This window comes from Spea bombifrons, chromosome 5, assembly GCF_027358695.1.
Source record: "Spea bombifrons isolate aSpeBom1 chromosome 5, aSpeBom1.2.pri, whole genome shotgun sequence".
NCBI lineage: Eukaryota > Metazoa > Chordata > Amphibia > Anura > Pelobatidae > Spea > Spea bombifrons.
This window is the reverse complement of record NC_071091.1, coordinates 5641847-5655977: the sequence shown is the minus strand read 5'-3', so window position 1 is coordinate 5655977 and position 14131 is coordinate 5641847. Positions and strand designations below refer to the sequence as shown.

Genomic DNA, 14131 nt, shown 5'->3' with positions numbered 1-14131 from the left:
CATTCAGCGAGTCGCTGCAATAGGATCTTTGTGGCGAGCTTGAAAGGGTTAATACGCGCTGGGTTTCCGGGTTAGAACGTTCTAAGTATTCTACATCCATTTTCTGGAATCAAAACTGAAAGTAGGAAGAGGACAGACGTGTCTCCTGCATCCGCCCCGACCTCCCCCGTCAACAAAGCACCTGTAAGCGGGTCCCGACGCGCCCGGCGGCCTTTATGACCTCTACGTATACGTGAAACCCAACAAGGAATTCAGAAGGAGAAGAATAAAGTATTTTATTTACCCGGCTTCATTTATAAAGCCGATCCCTGCTATTGGGACTTTTAGGGCCGTGGAACCCCCACGATACCCTCCTACCCAGCAAACATTCCGAGCTCCTAGAAAAGAGGGGCATCAGGGGAGCAAAGAGGGACTGTCCCTCCTAAATAAGGACACTTGGGAGGTATGGGAGTAGTTGATGCACACACCCAGCACCGGACTACATGAAACAAAACACTGTTCTCTGTGCTCTGCGTTGCCCGGCACAATGCATCGTTACTATTACTTCTTGTTAGGCATAGAATGTTCTCTGTTGACTGTTTCAGTGCCGGGCTACACTTACACATCCCCGGGAAAGTCGACAAGAAGCCAGGGTGATGTGAAATCCGTTCCAGTACTCCAGAGCTCCAGGGTTTTTAAGCAGCCGTGCCCCATTTCTCCTGTCAGTGAGGGAGCAGGGTGAGGGTGTGACGTCAGTCCCAGCGCGCCCGCCCTCTCTCTCCCCCCGCGCATGCGTAGTGGGAGGTTTGTCTCACACAGGGTGGGGGGGCAGTCAGTCGCACGCAGCTTGTCGCACTCGCTGTGACTCGTTGGGATTTGCGGTTACCGGTAGCAGGAGAGTCGGGGTTACGGCCCGAGCAGCAGCAACAGGCCTCGGAGGCTCTGCGGCCGACAGACTTCCGCTACTCTACACTTTTTCCCTTTGTTGTTACCCCCTTTTCCCCGGGGTGAGCCCGCACCTCCCCCGTCCCTCCCCGGGCCCTCCCTATTCCCCCTCAACCAACCCCAGTGTCATCACCAGCACCTTCCAGCCGACGATGCGACGGCCCGAGCCCGGGGAGGATCAATGCGGCCCCCTTCCCTAGGATGTCAACCGAGGACAAGAGCCTAGAGTCCGCCTGTGAGCAGCCTGGGCCCCTGGCCCCTGCAAGCCCCGCAGCCACGGACAAAAGACCCCGGGGCCGCCCCCGGAAAGATGGTGCCCGCAAGAAGTGAGTGTGTGCCAGGGTACCAGCTTTACGAGCAGGGGTTGTTGGTGACCGGGAGCCGAGGGGGTTAGAACCCGGGGCGTATGGCGGGCCACAGCTTGTTGGGATACGCTGACTGATACCTTGTTGTTGTTTATTTATTTATTGTTAGTACAAATATCGCTGCTGTCTGGGGGAGGGAGGGGGTTCACTTGTAAAGTTATTGACTCGCTTATTGCCCTCGCTGTATTCCCGTGCTGGGGATTCTATCCGCTTGCTGTGTATCTGTGATGAATACTCGGTTAAAGCCCCGCACTGTCTGAGACAGGTGCCTAAAGCAGTCCGCTTCTGGAAATCTCTTTTGGCAAAGCGCTGTGGTTTGCAGCACTCTTATGAGACGCTCTTCGCGAGTAGCTGACATAACGATTGTTACTGTGGGGGTTGTTGCTGATGTTGGGTGTATGAATATACAGTATGTGATACACAGTATATCCCCTGAGGTGTGTGTGTGTGTCTTACACAGTATCCCCTGAGATGTGTGTGTGTTGGGTGTATGAATATACAGTATGTGATACACTATCACCTGAGGTGTGTGTGTGTGTGTGTGTTGGGTGTATGAATATACAGTATGAGATACACGGTATCCCCTGATGTGTGTGTTACACAGTATCCCCTGAGTGTGTGTGTTGGGTGTATGAATATACAGTATTTGATACACTGTATCCCCTGAGGTGTGTGTTGGTTGTATGAATATACAGTATGTGATACACAGTATCCCCTGATGTGTGTGTTACACAGTATCCCCTGAGTGTGTGTGTGTGTTGGGTGTATGAATATACAGTATGTGATGCACAGTATCCCCTGAGTGTGTGTGTTGGGTTTATGAATATACAGTATTTGATACACTGTATCCCCTGAGGTGTGTGTGTTGGGTGTATGAATATACAGTATGTGATACACAGTATCCCCTGATGTGTGTGTGTTACACAGTATCCCCTTAGTGTGTGTGTTGGGTGTATGAATATACAGTATTTGATACACTGTATCCCCTGAGGTGTGTGTGTGTGTGTGTGAATATACAGTATGTGATACACAGTATCCCCTGAGGTGTGTGTGTTTGGACTATACTTAGTCTTTACTGATCAGGGGAGAGAAGAGACACTTAAATGTATAAAGGGGTTTGTAGAGGAGTGAAATTTGTTTTGAAAGAAGAGAAAGTTTACATACAACAAGAGGTCATAATCTAAAACTGGAGGGTCAGAGGCTTAGATGGCAAGTAGGGACGTTTTTCTTCACTGAGAGTGCAGTAGATAAGTAGAACGGCCTCCCAGCACAAGTGGTAGAGGTTAATACAGTGAGGGAATGTAAACATGCATGGGATAGGCATACGGCTCCTGAATCTAAGACGAGACCAACGACTGATTAAGGCTTGAGTCTTTACAAAAGTGGCAGACTGGACAGGGGCCAGAAAAATTCTCAATTATTCTACGTTAATGTCAGTTGGCAAAATGCTTTTTTTTGGTGGTGGGGGTTTGCTTGCTCTTTAGTTTCAGTCACTTCTGTAATTCAGACGCTGATCTAAACACCTTAAACTCCTGTAATACTCTTCTATCTATGGTCCAGCTTTCCATGTCTGTCTGTCTACCGGGGGCCCTTCTGTTACTTGCCCCATGTAACTGTCACATGTGAATAGAATGACCCTACACACCTGTTTGTCTCATGATGAATTGTTTCAAAGGATGGGAGCTTCTTTGTACACGTTATCGTTTTACTACAAAGGACATTTTATACGGTATTGCTGTTTTTTGTTTTTTTGTTCTTCACTCAGCTTCGTTTAGCTGCTCTTAAAATAACTGATCACCTGTCTCCATTGATCAAGGCCCTCCTTACCTGCTGTTTCTGTAAGGGAAATTGTATATATATGTATGTATGGTTGTGTGTGTATATATATATATATATATATATATATATATATATATATATATATATTAGTCTTTACCACTTTAAAGATTCTGTACAGTAACATTTGCTTTAAATATTCATATTTTAGAGTTCATGAATTCTCCTTTATGTGAGAGGACCGCAATTTTCAGATCTTTTCCCTTTTGTTTTAAGCATTAACTGTCAAGTAGAAAGGACACTGTTTTACGTTGTGTGTGTGTGTGTGTGTATATATATATATATATATATATATATATATATATATATATATATATATATATATATTATAATTTTCCCATTAGCGCCAGCACTAGATTGATCAATGTGGCTCAGGTTACCGAGGAGCATCCCGGGTCACGAGTCTCTCTATTTATTTGCTACGGTTGGACGTGGCTCTGCTGGCCTTAAGATTTCCCAACACACACTTTACGAAGCTGCCAGAATTGCATCCAAATATCTAGTCTACTTTATGAGAATGAATATATTCATTCATATTCCCACGAAATGCTTCTGATCTGCGCGCTGCGGTCACTCGCTCTGCTTACAGGTGTATTCTTGTCGGCTCAAAATTGACACTCGTTTCACTGGTTAACATAAAGCTCCCCTATTCCCAGCTTAAACACCTTTGTCATTTAACACAGGTCACTTTGAACCCTGACAAGCCACCTCTGTCACCTCGTAACAGTCGCCCCATTGTACTAGTCACAGGCTATTCTGTTCTCTTCCAACACAGATCGTCTTGTGCTGGGATCAGACACCGTCCCCATTAACTATAAACTCCTTGTGCTGGGGGCAGGTTTTTTCTTGCGCTGTAGATGCAGACTTACCATTTGAATAGCGACATCTGAAGTTGGACGGCTTCTTACACATTAAAGTGTTTTATTCGCAGCCATTTCCTGCTTAAAATAAATAAATAACAAAACAAAAATACTAAAAGCTTCCTTTTGCTGATTCCTTTGGTTCTGATTGCAAATTTGCCGATGAGCATATGGGCCGGATTGTAAAACTATTTTAATGTGGGCATTACCGATACCAGTTACCAGGAACCAGTTAACAGTTATGTATTGGCGTAATTTTCAGAGCCACTTTGTCCTTATATCTGTCGTTTTAACAACTTAATGATACTGGGACAGTCACGATTTCATAAATCATAGGCTTTAAAGCTCTAGAGAAGGTTTGCCCGCTAACCGTAGATCCCTGTTCATGAGGCATATTTGTTTCCTTAAGTCTATTAGTATTCTTTTGATTCTTCAATGTTTTAATAAGAGGTGACCCCCCCCCCGGGTAGATCACTTTTCTAGTTCAGATGTATTAAGCGCTGCATTAACGCTGTGTGTCTTAGTATCGCTATACATTGCCCTCTGGTTACGGGGTGAGAAACGGGTTTCGTTCTTTTCAGTCGCTTATTGTTTGTGGTGGAGGGTATGTGTGTGTGTGTGTGTATATATATATATATATATATATATATATATATATATATATATATATATATATATATATATATATATATATATATATATATATATGGTACTCCTTTAGCTCGTGTTTCTAGTACTTATACATAGATGGAGTGCGCCTAATATTACGCAATATTTACGGACAACGTAAAACCGTTTCATATCCGCTCTCTGCCTTTTATCACTCTCCCTTTCTTGACGTTGGAAGTGTTCGCGTAGATTGCATATGTATCTGTGTTGGTATAAAACATACGTCTGGGACGCTCTGTTCAGAGCTCATATTGAATATGTTGTGCGTGACACATTATTTCTTGGGCACATGCCGGTGATGTCAAATGTCATCAAAGATCCAGTAGTGTTATAAGACGTTCTTCAAGCATCTCTGCCTACCACGGCCTTATTTCGAGCTTGAAGCTATACTACGGAGATATTACCCAGCATGCCCCTCTCTGCCGCTTACTCATTGGCTACTGTTACAGATTAGGGACATTACATGTGTACCAAAGAAATGAGATTCTAAACACTGCTGGAAAGTAAACAAACTTTATTTTTTAAATGTAATTCTATTAAAAGGAAACATTGGTGCGGGGAATGCTTTTGAATTCGGGTTGATAAGTTTTTTGATAAGCGCTGCGTTGTTTTTTTTCTGCATGCAGAATTCGAGTTTGTGCTTTTCCTCCCATCTTGTCGCGTAGCCTTTTTTTCATCCGTGTAATTGTTCCGAGGCCTTTGCTTTTAGAAGTCCTCTCGCTGTGAATTATTTCTAAGTTGTCACGTTGGGTTATCGTTGATGTCTGTCATGTGTTGCCGTGTTCTTAACTTTTGATTGCACGCCTGCTGGTTTTCTGATATCCTCTGGAATATCTCCTGCATCAGCGTTTGTATGTATGTGTGTGTGTATATATATATATATATATATATATATATATATATATATATATATATATATATATATATATATATATATATATATATATATATATATTGGGTTTGTCATATGAAAAACAATAATATAAAGTTCAGAGACCATAATGTGTTAATATAGATTTGAATATAATGTTAACCAAGTTGTGCTCGTAACGCTTCCCGGCGGGCACCAGACTTCCCCATCCTGATTGTTTGCATTATAACTGGTGCAGAACATACAGCGTTGGGGTAAGAAGGAAGCGTGTGCTGTGATTGTATCACATTAACACGAAATATTACCATTATTCAGAGCGTTTAAAGGTGCGCTCCGGTCATCCCAAGCACTTCGATGCGTATTATTGCTGGGTGTCTCTTTTCGGCTCGCTCGCTGTAAATGAACTTGCCGCTATCCAGTGAGAATAAACACGGCCTTGTTGTGAATCGATTCTTTGCGCTCAGTTGAATCATAGACTTCATCATATATTGTGTGTTTATTATAAGACTAATATAATTGTGATTGCATTGAATTTGCCTTCATTTGTCAAACAACATTAATAATGGCAGTAAATCCCGTGGGGGATGCCTTTTGGGGGTATTGGCCGGTCCATCTCCTCCGTGTATTTGTTGCCAGTTGGGAATCGCTTTCTCCATTAAGACGTTTCAGTTTCTCCTTTGCGCTATACCCAGGCGTTCAGTAGGCTTTATTTCCCCACGAAATCGATAAGACGTTAATTCTTTTTTTCTCGGTGTTGAAGTTGCGAAATGCGTTGGTAGCAATGGCCCCACGAGTCGGTCTTTGGGCAGCGCCGTCTCTGAGAGATCAGCCGCTGCGGTTTCATGTCGTGAAGCTTGGTGTTTACGACCCCTGCGCTTGGAGGGCTGAGCAATACCCCCCATAAGTTAAAATACGTTTATGTGCCTCTCGGGCCTTCCTTGTTTTTGTTCTGTGATGGAAGATTGCTGTTGTGAAGCGTGTTACAGTAAAGGGCCCCTGTGACTCTGTGCTACGGTAAAGGGCCCCTGTGACTCGGTGCTACGGTAAAGGGCCCCTGTGACTCTGTACTACAGTAAAGGGCCCCTGTGACGCTGTACTACAGTAAAGGGCCCCTGTGACTCGGTACTACAGTAAAGGGCCCCTGTGACTCTGTACTACAGTAAAGGGCCCCTGTGACTCGCTATTACAGTAAAGGGCCCCTGTGACTCGCTATTACAGTAAAGGGCCCCTGTGACTCGGTATTACAGCGTCTTCCAGGGAATGGTTGAGATAAAATCACAATGGAGGAGTAAATCATTTGGATTTTTCATGTAACTAAGTGAACGCTGGCACCTGTTGCTGTTGCTGCATTTAATGTTATTGTCTGAATTTGTAACGTGTTTTTGTCTTGCTGGGAATTATAGTCATCGGATATTTGGCAGCGGCAGGTAAACACCGGGAGCCCTTCATCCTAAACTTTGCCCTATCCTTCCCGTAAATGGGAGCCGTCTCCGCTGCGTCCGGCATAAATACACCAACGGGCTATGCTTTTTTTTCCTACTTTTAATCAATTCAGTTTTAAAAGTAAGAGTCAAATCATAACCTGATGGGGAGGAATAATAAAATGTCTAAAATAAACCAAATGACCAAAATATTTTTTTTTTTGTCAAGTTTGTTCCTGTTCCATCTTTGATGAATTCGCACAAATTATACATCATTTTGTTCAGACGTAGGGCCTTAAAACATATTTATAAGAAACCTGAGGGCCACATCCATACTTTACATATTACCCTATATTGCATTTTTTTAATGGTATTGACTTGAGTAGTTCGTCCTACTTGGTTTAAGGACTTACAGGTACGTCCCCAGGGGTCTCAACGGGTTAAAGCAGTGAATGAGCCAAAAAATGACTCCGTAAACCAAGGCTTTACCCCTCTAAATTAAACCCGCCGCTCCTAATTTACTCGCATATAAAAAAAAAATTGCTTCGCAAAACCGGTCCGTGAGTTCGTTGTCTTCAGATGCCGGTTTGATTTGGTTTAAAGGCCGGCTGATGGGACATCGACGACCCCTGGAAGTCACATTAGGCCAGGCTTTAATCCACAACTAAGCTCTGCTGCAAACCCGAGTATGACTTAGCGCCACCTTTCTGTTTAGCTTTTTTAAAATCTGATATATGCGGCCCCATATAGTGTATTTTGGGTGGTCTTATACGTTTGCTCACAGTAAGTCTCGTTCTTCCCGTTGGCGTGTATCGAAAAGACCCCGACATAAAGGTTTTGTCGTGCGCATGTTTCCACCATCAGTCGTAGCTCTTTGCTTCATTGTTGATGGCTTTTGGCTGTCTAAGGAATGGCTCCGGTGAGACTCGCTACTCCGCAGCATGACCACATCTCCCATAATGCTCTTTCAGCTAAGGGGCTGGCTGAGGAGTATGGGAGATGCAGTCCCGCAGCAGCTGAAAGGGCCACAGGTTGTGCACCCCTGCTCTAGTTCTTGATGGTGGGCAGCCTGTCTGGGAGTAGAGGCAGGTCTTCATTCATGCGCTCACACTGACGCTGGCTGTGTGTCTACGGCAGCACGCAGCGTCCAGGTAGCGCCCGTTTAAGTAGATCTGTTCCGCTTTTAGTTAAGCACGCTTACCCGATTTAAAGATACTTACATATTAAGCATCACCGTGTGTATACCGTGGGAGCAGCCACGCTCCCTTCCTGTTTTAGGGCACGGTTTGTTAATTGTCCCATGAAGCTACACCCCCCACCTTCTGATGAAACCGAGCGAGATGAGGTCAGGACAAGGAAGTCTTTAGTTCCGCAGGTTTTATTGTGAACGGTCTATAAAGGGCCAAACCCGGCAAGCTTCTTAATGTAGTTTTTTCGTTAAAGGGAGTGTTTGCATGAAAGTTATAGTTTGCGCTTGCGCTTCATTACAAAGGGCTAACGTTACCAAGTTTCTCCAGCATAAGGGCAGAGCTGGCCCTGTATAATGTATAATTCAATGGGTGAGGAGGCGGGAGAGCTCGCTGATTTAACTATACATTATGCAGGGCCAGCCAAGCGCTCCTCGCAGACATTGCTGGTAAAGGTTATATTGTTACCGGTTTGTTTACCGACAAGGCGCTGCGGATCGTGTGTCGGGGAAGAAGGCTTCGGGATGCCGGCGGTTTGTTATGCGGATGTCGCTTTAAATCCATGCGGAAGGTGGAGCTGAAGGCATTCCCTTCCCCTCCCCCTCCTGCACAATGACGTCATGCTGTATGAAAGTGAAAGGCCCTGCAGTGACTTGTGGGACATCACGGGACACTCGGCTCTGCTCGGAGCTCGGCCAGCATTTCGCACAGCGCTAACGGGGACACTGTGGAAATGACTGTAATTTATGCATAAAATGCCACTATAGTCCAATCCAAATGATGATTGATGATTTGTAGCGCCCCCATATTCCGCAGCGCTGTACAACGAGATGTTGCATTTCTTTATTTAAAGAACGTATTTGCACCAACCCCCCTCCCCCATTTATTTACCCTTCATCTGCCAGAGAGCTCTTGGCTCTGGTAAAGCTCAGCCTTGTATTTACCTGCAGGGGCTATAGAATGGGGGTGACTAGAAGGCGTCTCTAACCGACCCCCTGGGAACTGCCCCACACAGGGCAGTAAGGGCTTTAATACACCCTTGGCCTATACTATTAGGAGCATCTCCATGCAGGCTGATGTCAGGGCACCTAATTACAGCAGCAAACGCCATCTGCTGCGCTCGCCATTCCTGTTAATAAACAGAGCAGCCTCCCAGCAGAAGTGGTAGATGTTAGTACAGTGAGGGGATTAAACATGCATGGGATAGACATACGGCTCCTGAATCTAAGACGAGACCAACGACTGATTAAGGTTTAAGGGTTTACAGCGGGAGAAACGGGCATCGAATGGGGGACGCGGTTTACCCCGGCGCACCCCACTCTGCCGGGCGCGCGTCTGCCTGTACCTGCAGGCTGAACAGGTGCATGCTGCGAGTCCCAGCGCTGCCTGCTGGTGTGGGTGGGGGATGGGTACTGGTAAATGTCAGTCCAGTAAAGCTCACTGTTATGTAATCCTCTTTCCGTGTGGAGCCCATCAGTCTAAGTGGAACTGTGCACTGCAACTCCCATCATCCCAAGCCGTCTGAAAGCTGAGCCCCCCCCTCCTCTGTAGTTTAACTCCTCTCGTTCAAACCAAAGGTGATGGGAAGTGCAGCCTCTCGGCAGCTGAAAGGGCGCAGGATAGAGTGAAAGCTCTTGGGGACACGGCTCTAGCACGCCCCCCTTTGGGTCTAAGGATTTCTAGTTTGAAAGCGTTGGATGCTTTATAGCACAGCACAGGGAGTCCGGTGACGTGTTAACCCTTCACTGCCAGGGCGCATTGTTCCATTGGGGTAATTCAATGGCACCGATCTAGTTGCGTGGCTGGTGCTGCAGGGCAATGTTCAGCGCGAAGGCTCTAGCAGGCGCTATCGCAGATTGTGTGTTATAATACGCCGTGGCCAGTGTCACGCGTTCCGCACTTCCAGGGCTTCGCTCCGGGTTTTCGGAGCAGCCTGTGCCGGATCTACTTCCTCATCCTTTCAGTGGGAGGTGGGGAGGCTGCGGGTTCTGCCTCTCGGAAGGATCTGCTGGTTCCAGTGCGTGACGGGGGAGGGTGCGGGCTGCATACGGACCGCTGAGCCCGGGGTATCCGTGTGATCTCGGGGTCCAGCTTCGGGATTCTCCGTCGGGGAACTGCGTGCATCCGGGGCAAAGGAGAGGACATGCTCCCGGCGCCGGAGACACAGGTGAGGAGTGCGGAGCGAGCTGCCACGTCCATGGTACGGTGTCACTCCGCGGCCAGCTGACACTGACAGCCAGGGGGAGGGTGCCGGGCTTATGTCACCGGCCCCAGGGACGGGAACTGTGGGCACAGGCAGGGTATTAACCCCTGGGACCTATCCTTTACCATCAGCTGGTTATTAACCCCTGCGGCCCCTGGGACCTATCTCGCCATCAGCTGGTTATTAACCCCTGCAGCGCTTGGCACCTAGCTTCACCATCAGCGTATGAGCCCGGGAGACCGGGGCCTCGGCTGCTATCAGCTCCCGCAGGCTTGGGCCCCACATCGGGGTATTAATCCCAGCGCCCCGGGTCTCTGACCCTCCAAACCAGTTTGATTTTAACTTTCCAGTCCTGGAAACCGGACCCTGCACTCTGTATTATTAACCCCTGAAGCGCTGTGGCCGGTACTCTGTGTCATGTTATCCTCCCGGTTAGTTTTGATCTCTCTGTATTGTTACCCCTTGAAAGCCTCTTCCGGGGGGGGGGGGGTGTTCAGTGCCTGCTTGTTGCCCCTGTATTCTGCCATCTCCTGTGCTAAGGCACCCTTCATCTCCTGCAGTCACAAGGCAATGTCTTTAGGGGCTAATTGGATTATTAACCCTTTCAGTGCTCCACCAATGAACTCCTAGTAGGGTTGGGTATTTCTAACATACCCCCGCCCATCCCCCATAGGGAATGGATTTGGTAGTTACTCAGGTTAAGAGTTGCTCTTCTTTTTTAACCATTACAGTGCTGGCTCCTCCGCTTTGGGCACCAGACATTTGTTACGACCAAAAACTCTCTTGGGTCTAACAGAGTTTGCCAGAGTTACATTTCAGCTCCTTGATTCACCAAGCGCCATCCCCAGAGGACCTGGCCGGCCCTGAATAACGTATAGCTAAATCAGTGAGATCTCTTAGGGCCCCTCACCCGTTGAAGTATGCATTATACAGGGCCAGGTCAGCTTCACAGTAGAGGAGCCGACTTCTGCCTATTATGTCAGCCGTCCATAAAGAACAGTGGAGGGACTTGCACTCCCCGCTTTAGTGAATACAGCGCCGTGTGCTCCAGGGGCCGCTCTGCAGAACGTGCCGTCGGCTTTAGTTTGGTTCGGTGTAGTTGGCGCAGGTACCCGGATGATCAGCAGCTGTGGCTGCAATCGTGTGACGAGCTCATCGGTGGGGGAGGTGCTTCAAATATTTGTGTTTGTCGGATTGCTTGTGTTAAAATGTCTGTCTGTTGCGTAAAAAGTCGGACGCTTTGTTTAAAAAAACGACCTTTATCTAAAAAATAAATAAATAAATGAAAATAAAAATATAAATACCGTATATTGCTGCCGTGTAGCAAACGGGTCCGACACACACGGCTCCGCTTCTCACTGCTTTGCGTTGGGCTGTTTTAGCCGGTATAACGGTTTCGATTGATTTTTCCTGTTTGAACGTTTGTAGCATTCACGATGTTAACACAATTAGCGCCCGTCTAGCCTTTACACGTGCGATCTTTACACGCTTTAGAGCTGGTTTCTAATTATATATTGTTTTATATAGCGCCGTCATATTCCGTAGCGCTGTACAGTGGGAAGGCATGACGTAACAAGTGGTATATAACGTAACAATTTGACTTACAGAAACAAGACGTTGGGGAGAGCCCTGCTCAAAGGAGCTTACAATCTAGAGTGATTGTGTGCGTTTACCTGGTTTTGCGGTTTTTATGGAATTGTTCATTTCCGTTTTCCAGCTACGCTTTCAGCTCATCCGCTCGTTGCTTTAAACGTCCGTTTCTATAGGCAGCGGACGTGGCTACGTTTTCTGCAGCGGGTGTCGCGGAGGATTAGGTTGTCTGTTGTGCAGCCCGGAGCGGTATCTCCTCCGGTGATGATACCTTTCGCCGGGGTGTGTGTTAGTGTGCTTGACTGCAGGTGTATGGCTTAATTCAGTTACGTATGTCAAGACGAATGAATGGCCCGGGGCATTACTCTTTCCAGTACCTGCATTCACTAACCGTTGTATGTTAGAACGCGCACCTTTCCCAGCGTCCTCTGCACCGCTGATATGTTCGATACAGGGACGTAAGGGGTTAATTTATTGTTGGGTCCGCAAACTGTTGAGGCTGTTTGGGTTTAATTGGCTACTATGGATTTATCACTTTTTTTATTCTATTTATATTGCGTTATAATATAATTGCAAATGTCCTCTGTTTGCAGTCGCGCTTTCAACAAGTGCGCTTCTTAATTACTCCCTCTGATAATGACGCGAACATAAAGATCTCGCAGCTTCCCCAATTAATTCATCCGAGGGGTCAGCTTTATTTTGGAAGTAGTGCTGAAGGTTGCTGTAATTTTTTTTCTTCCTATATTCACGTTTATGTATTATCAGCGGACTTATTTTTTGAGGAGGAGAAATGTTAGAACAGAAGGGGGCCAGAGGTTTGGGTGTAATGTAAGGATGGGCAAGATGGTAGATAAATGGAACAACCTCCCAGCAAAAGTGGTAGAGGGTAATACAGGCAAGGAATTTAAACATGCGCGGGAAAGGCATACGGCTCCTGAATCTAAGACGAGACCAACGACTGATTAAGGTTTGCATCTTTATAGATGGGGCCGATCTGATGTCAAATTCTATCATTCCATATAAAATACTAATTTAATGGCTAAAAAAATCGCTTTCTAGGGTTCAGCTGGCGACACAAAGCGCCGCTCCAGCCCGATCCAGCATCTCTCACCGTTCGTAGCTTGCTTTTTCCATGCAAGTTAAGGTTTAAGCAGCTTCTTTGTCTTTATTAATATACCCCCTCCCTCATTGTGCCCTAAATTCAGAATATCAAAAATACCTTCAAGTTTTGTATCTTTACAAATAAAAATAATAAAAAAAAGCAACCACCAAGCCCTATATATGAGAAACCCACCGTATATGTGTAATAGAAACCGCTATATTCCCAGCATCTGCTCAAACCAAGGTGACCACAACGTACGCTTTCATAATATATATTTTTGTTAAATGTTACCGTGTTCAGGCAATAACCTAATTATTCTCCCGTCGGTAGTAGAAATACAGAGCCGTTTCTTTTAGAAGTAGTCGCTGGTGCGGCCGACGCGTTCCGTTTATTATCGGTGCGGCTCTCGTCGGTTCCTTGGTTATAATGAAGCCGGCAGGCGCTTGACGTTTAAACAAATTTAAAGAAGAAACCCCACCCAAAAATATTGCTAGTATCAGAAAAAAATATTTGACATTTTTTTTTGCGCTTTTTACATTAAAATATAAATTTAAATATATATTTACATAGAATATGTTTTCAGGTGGCTGCATATCAGCCGTTTGTATGATTCTCGCTCTGTTATCTGACCCCTAATCTACTAAACCCCCCGACTCCTTATCATACTGCCTGTGGGGAGCAATAGAATGGCTTAATCAACCAGCTAGGCTCTCTATTAAAAGTCCATGGAGACACAGACTTCATTAGCATTACCATAAAGCATCAGCTCAGCGTGGTGTTTGAGCCAGGAAAGTCACCCAAAATATCACATGACTGACAGCAAGTTTATTGGAACAAAATGAGATAAAACCAGGTTTTAGTCACCGACCGACATTGCAGTATACAGCGCTGGGGGGAGGGGTTATTACTGTATACAGTGCTGGGGTTTATACACACAGTTTCTTCTAGGGTGGAAGAGTCTGCAGTCTGCATACTGTATGAACAAATATTTCTTGCTTCCCTGTGGGGCAGATGCCAGGTTCGTGTTACGGCGGTAAACTTCTGTTCTATTCCGCTGGATGATTTGCGAAAGTAAAATGTGTAATGCTCCGTGGTGTGATGCG

At 46.0% G+C, this 14131-nt stretch overlaps 1 protein-coding gene across 9 annotated transcripts in view; it reads left to right on the top strand.

Moving 5' to 3' along the window:
• Positions 1-654: 654 nt before the first annotated feature.
• The window catches only part of KMT2C (lysine methyltransferase 2C), a 79471-nt gene continuing 65994 nt past the window's right edge, over positions 655-14131 (top strand). For 8 of the 9 annotated variants that reach the window (XM_053468332.1, XM_053468330.1, XM_053468326.1 and 5 more), the window contains exon 1: positions 655-1250. In XM_053468332.1, coding sequence (XP_053324307.1) covers positions 1126-1250 — 125 coding nt within the window. In that variant the 5' untranslated portion in view covers positions 655-1125. Of the gene's footprint in view, positions 1251-10143; positions 10301-14131 lie in introns of those variants that run through there. The other variant, XM_053468331.1, reaches the window with a different exon arrangement.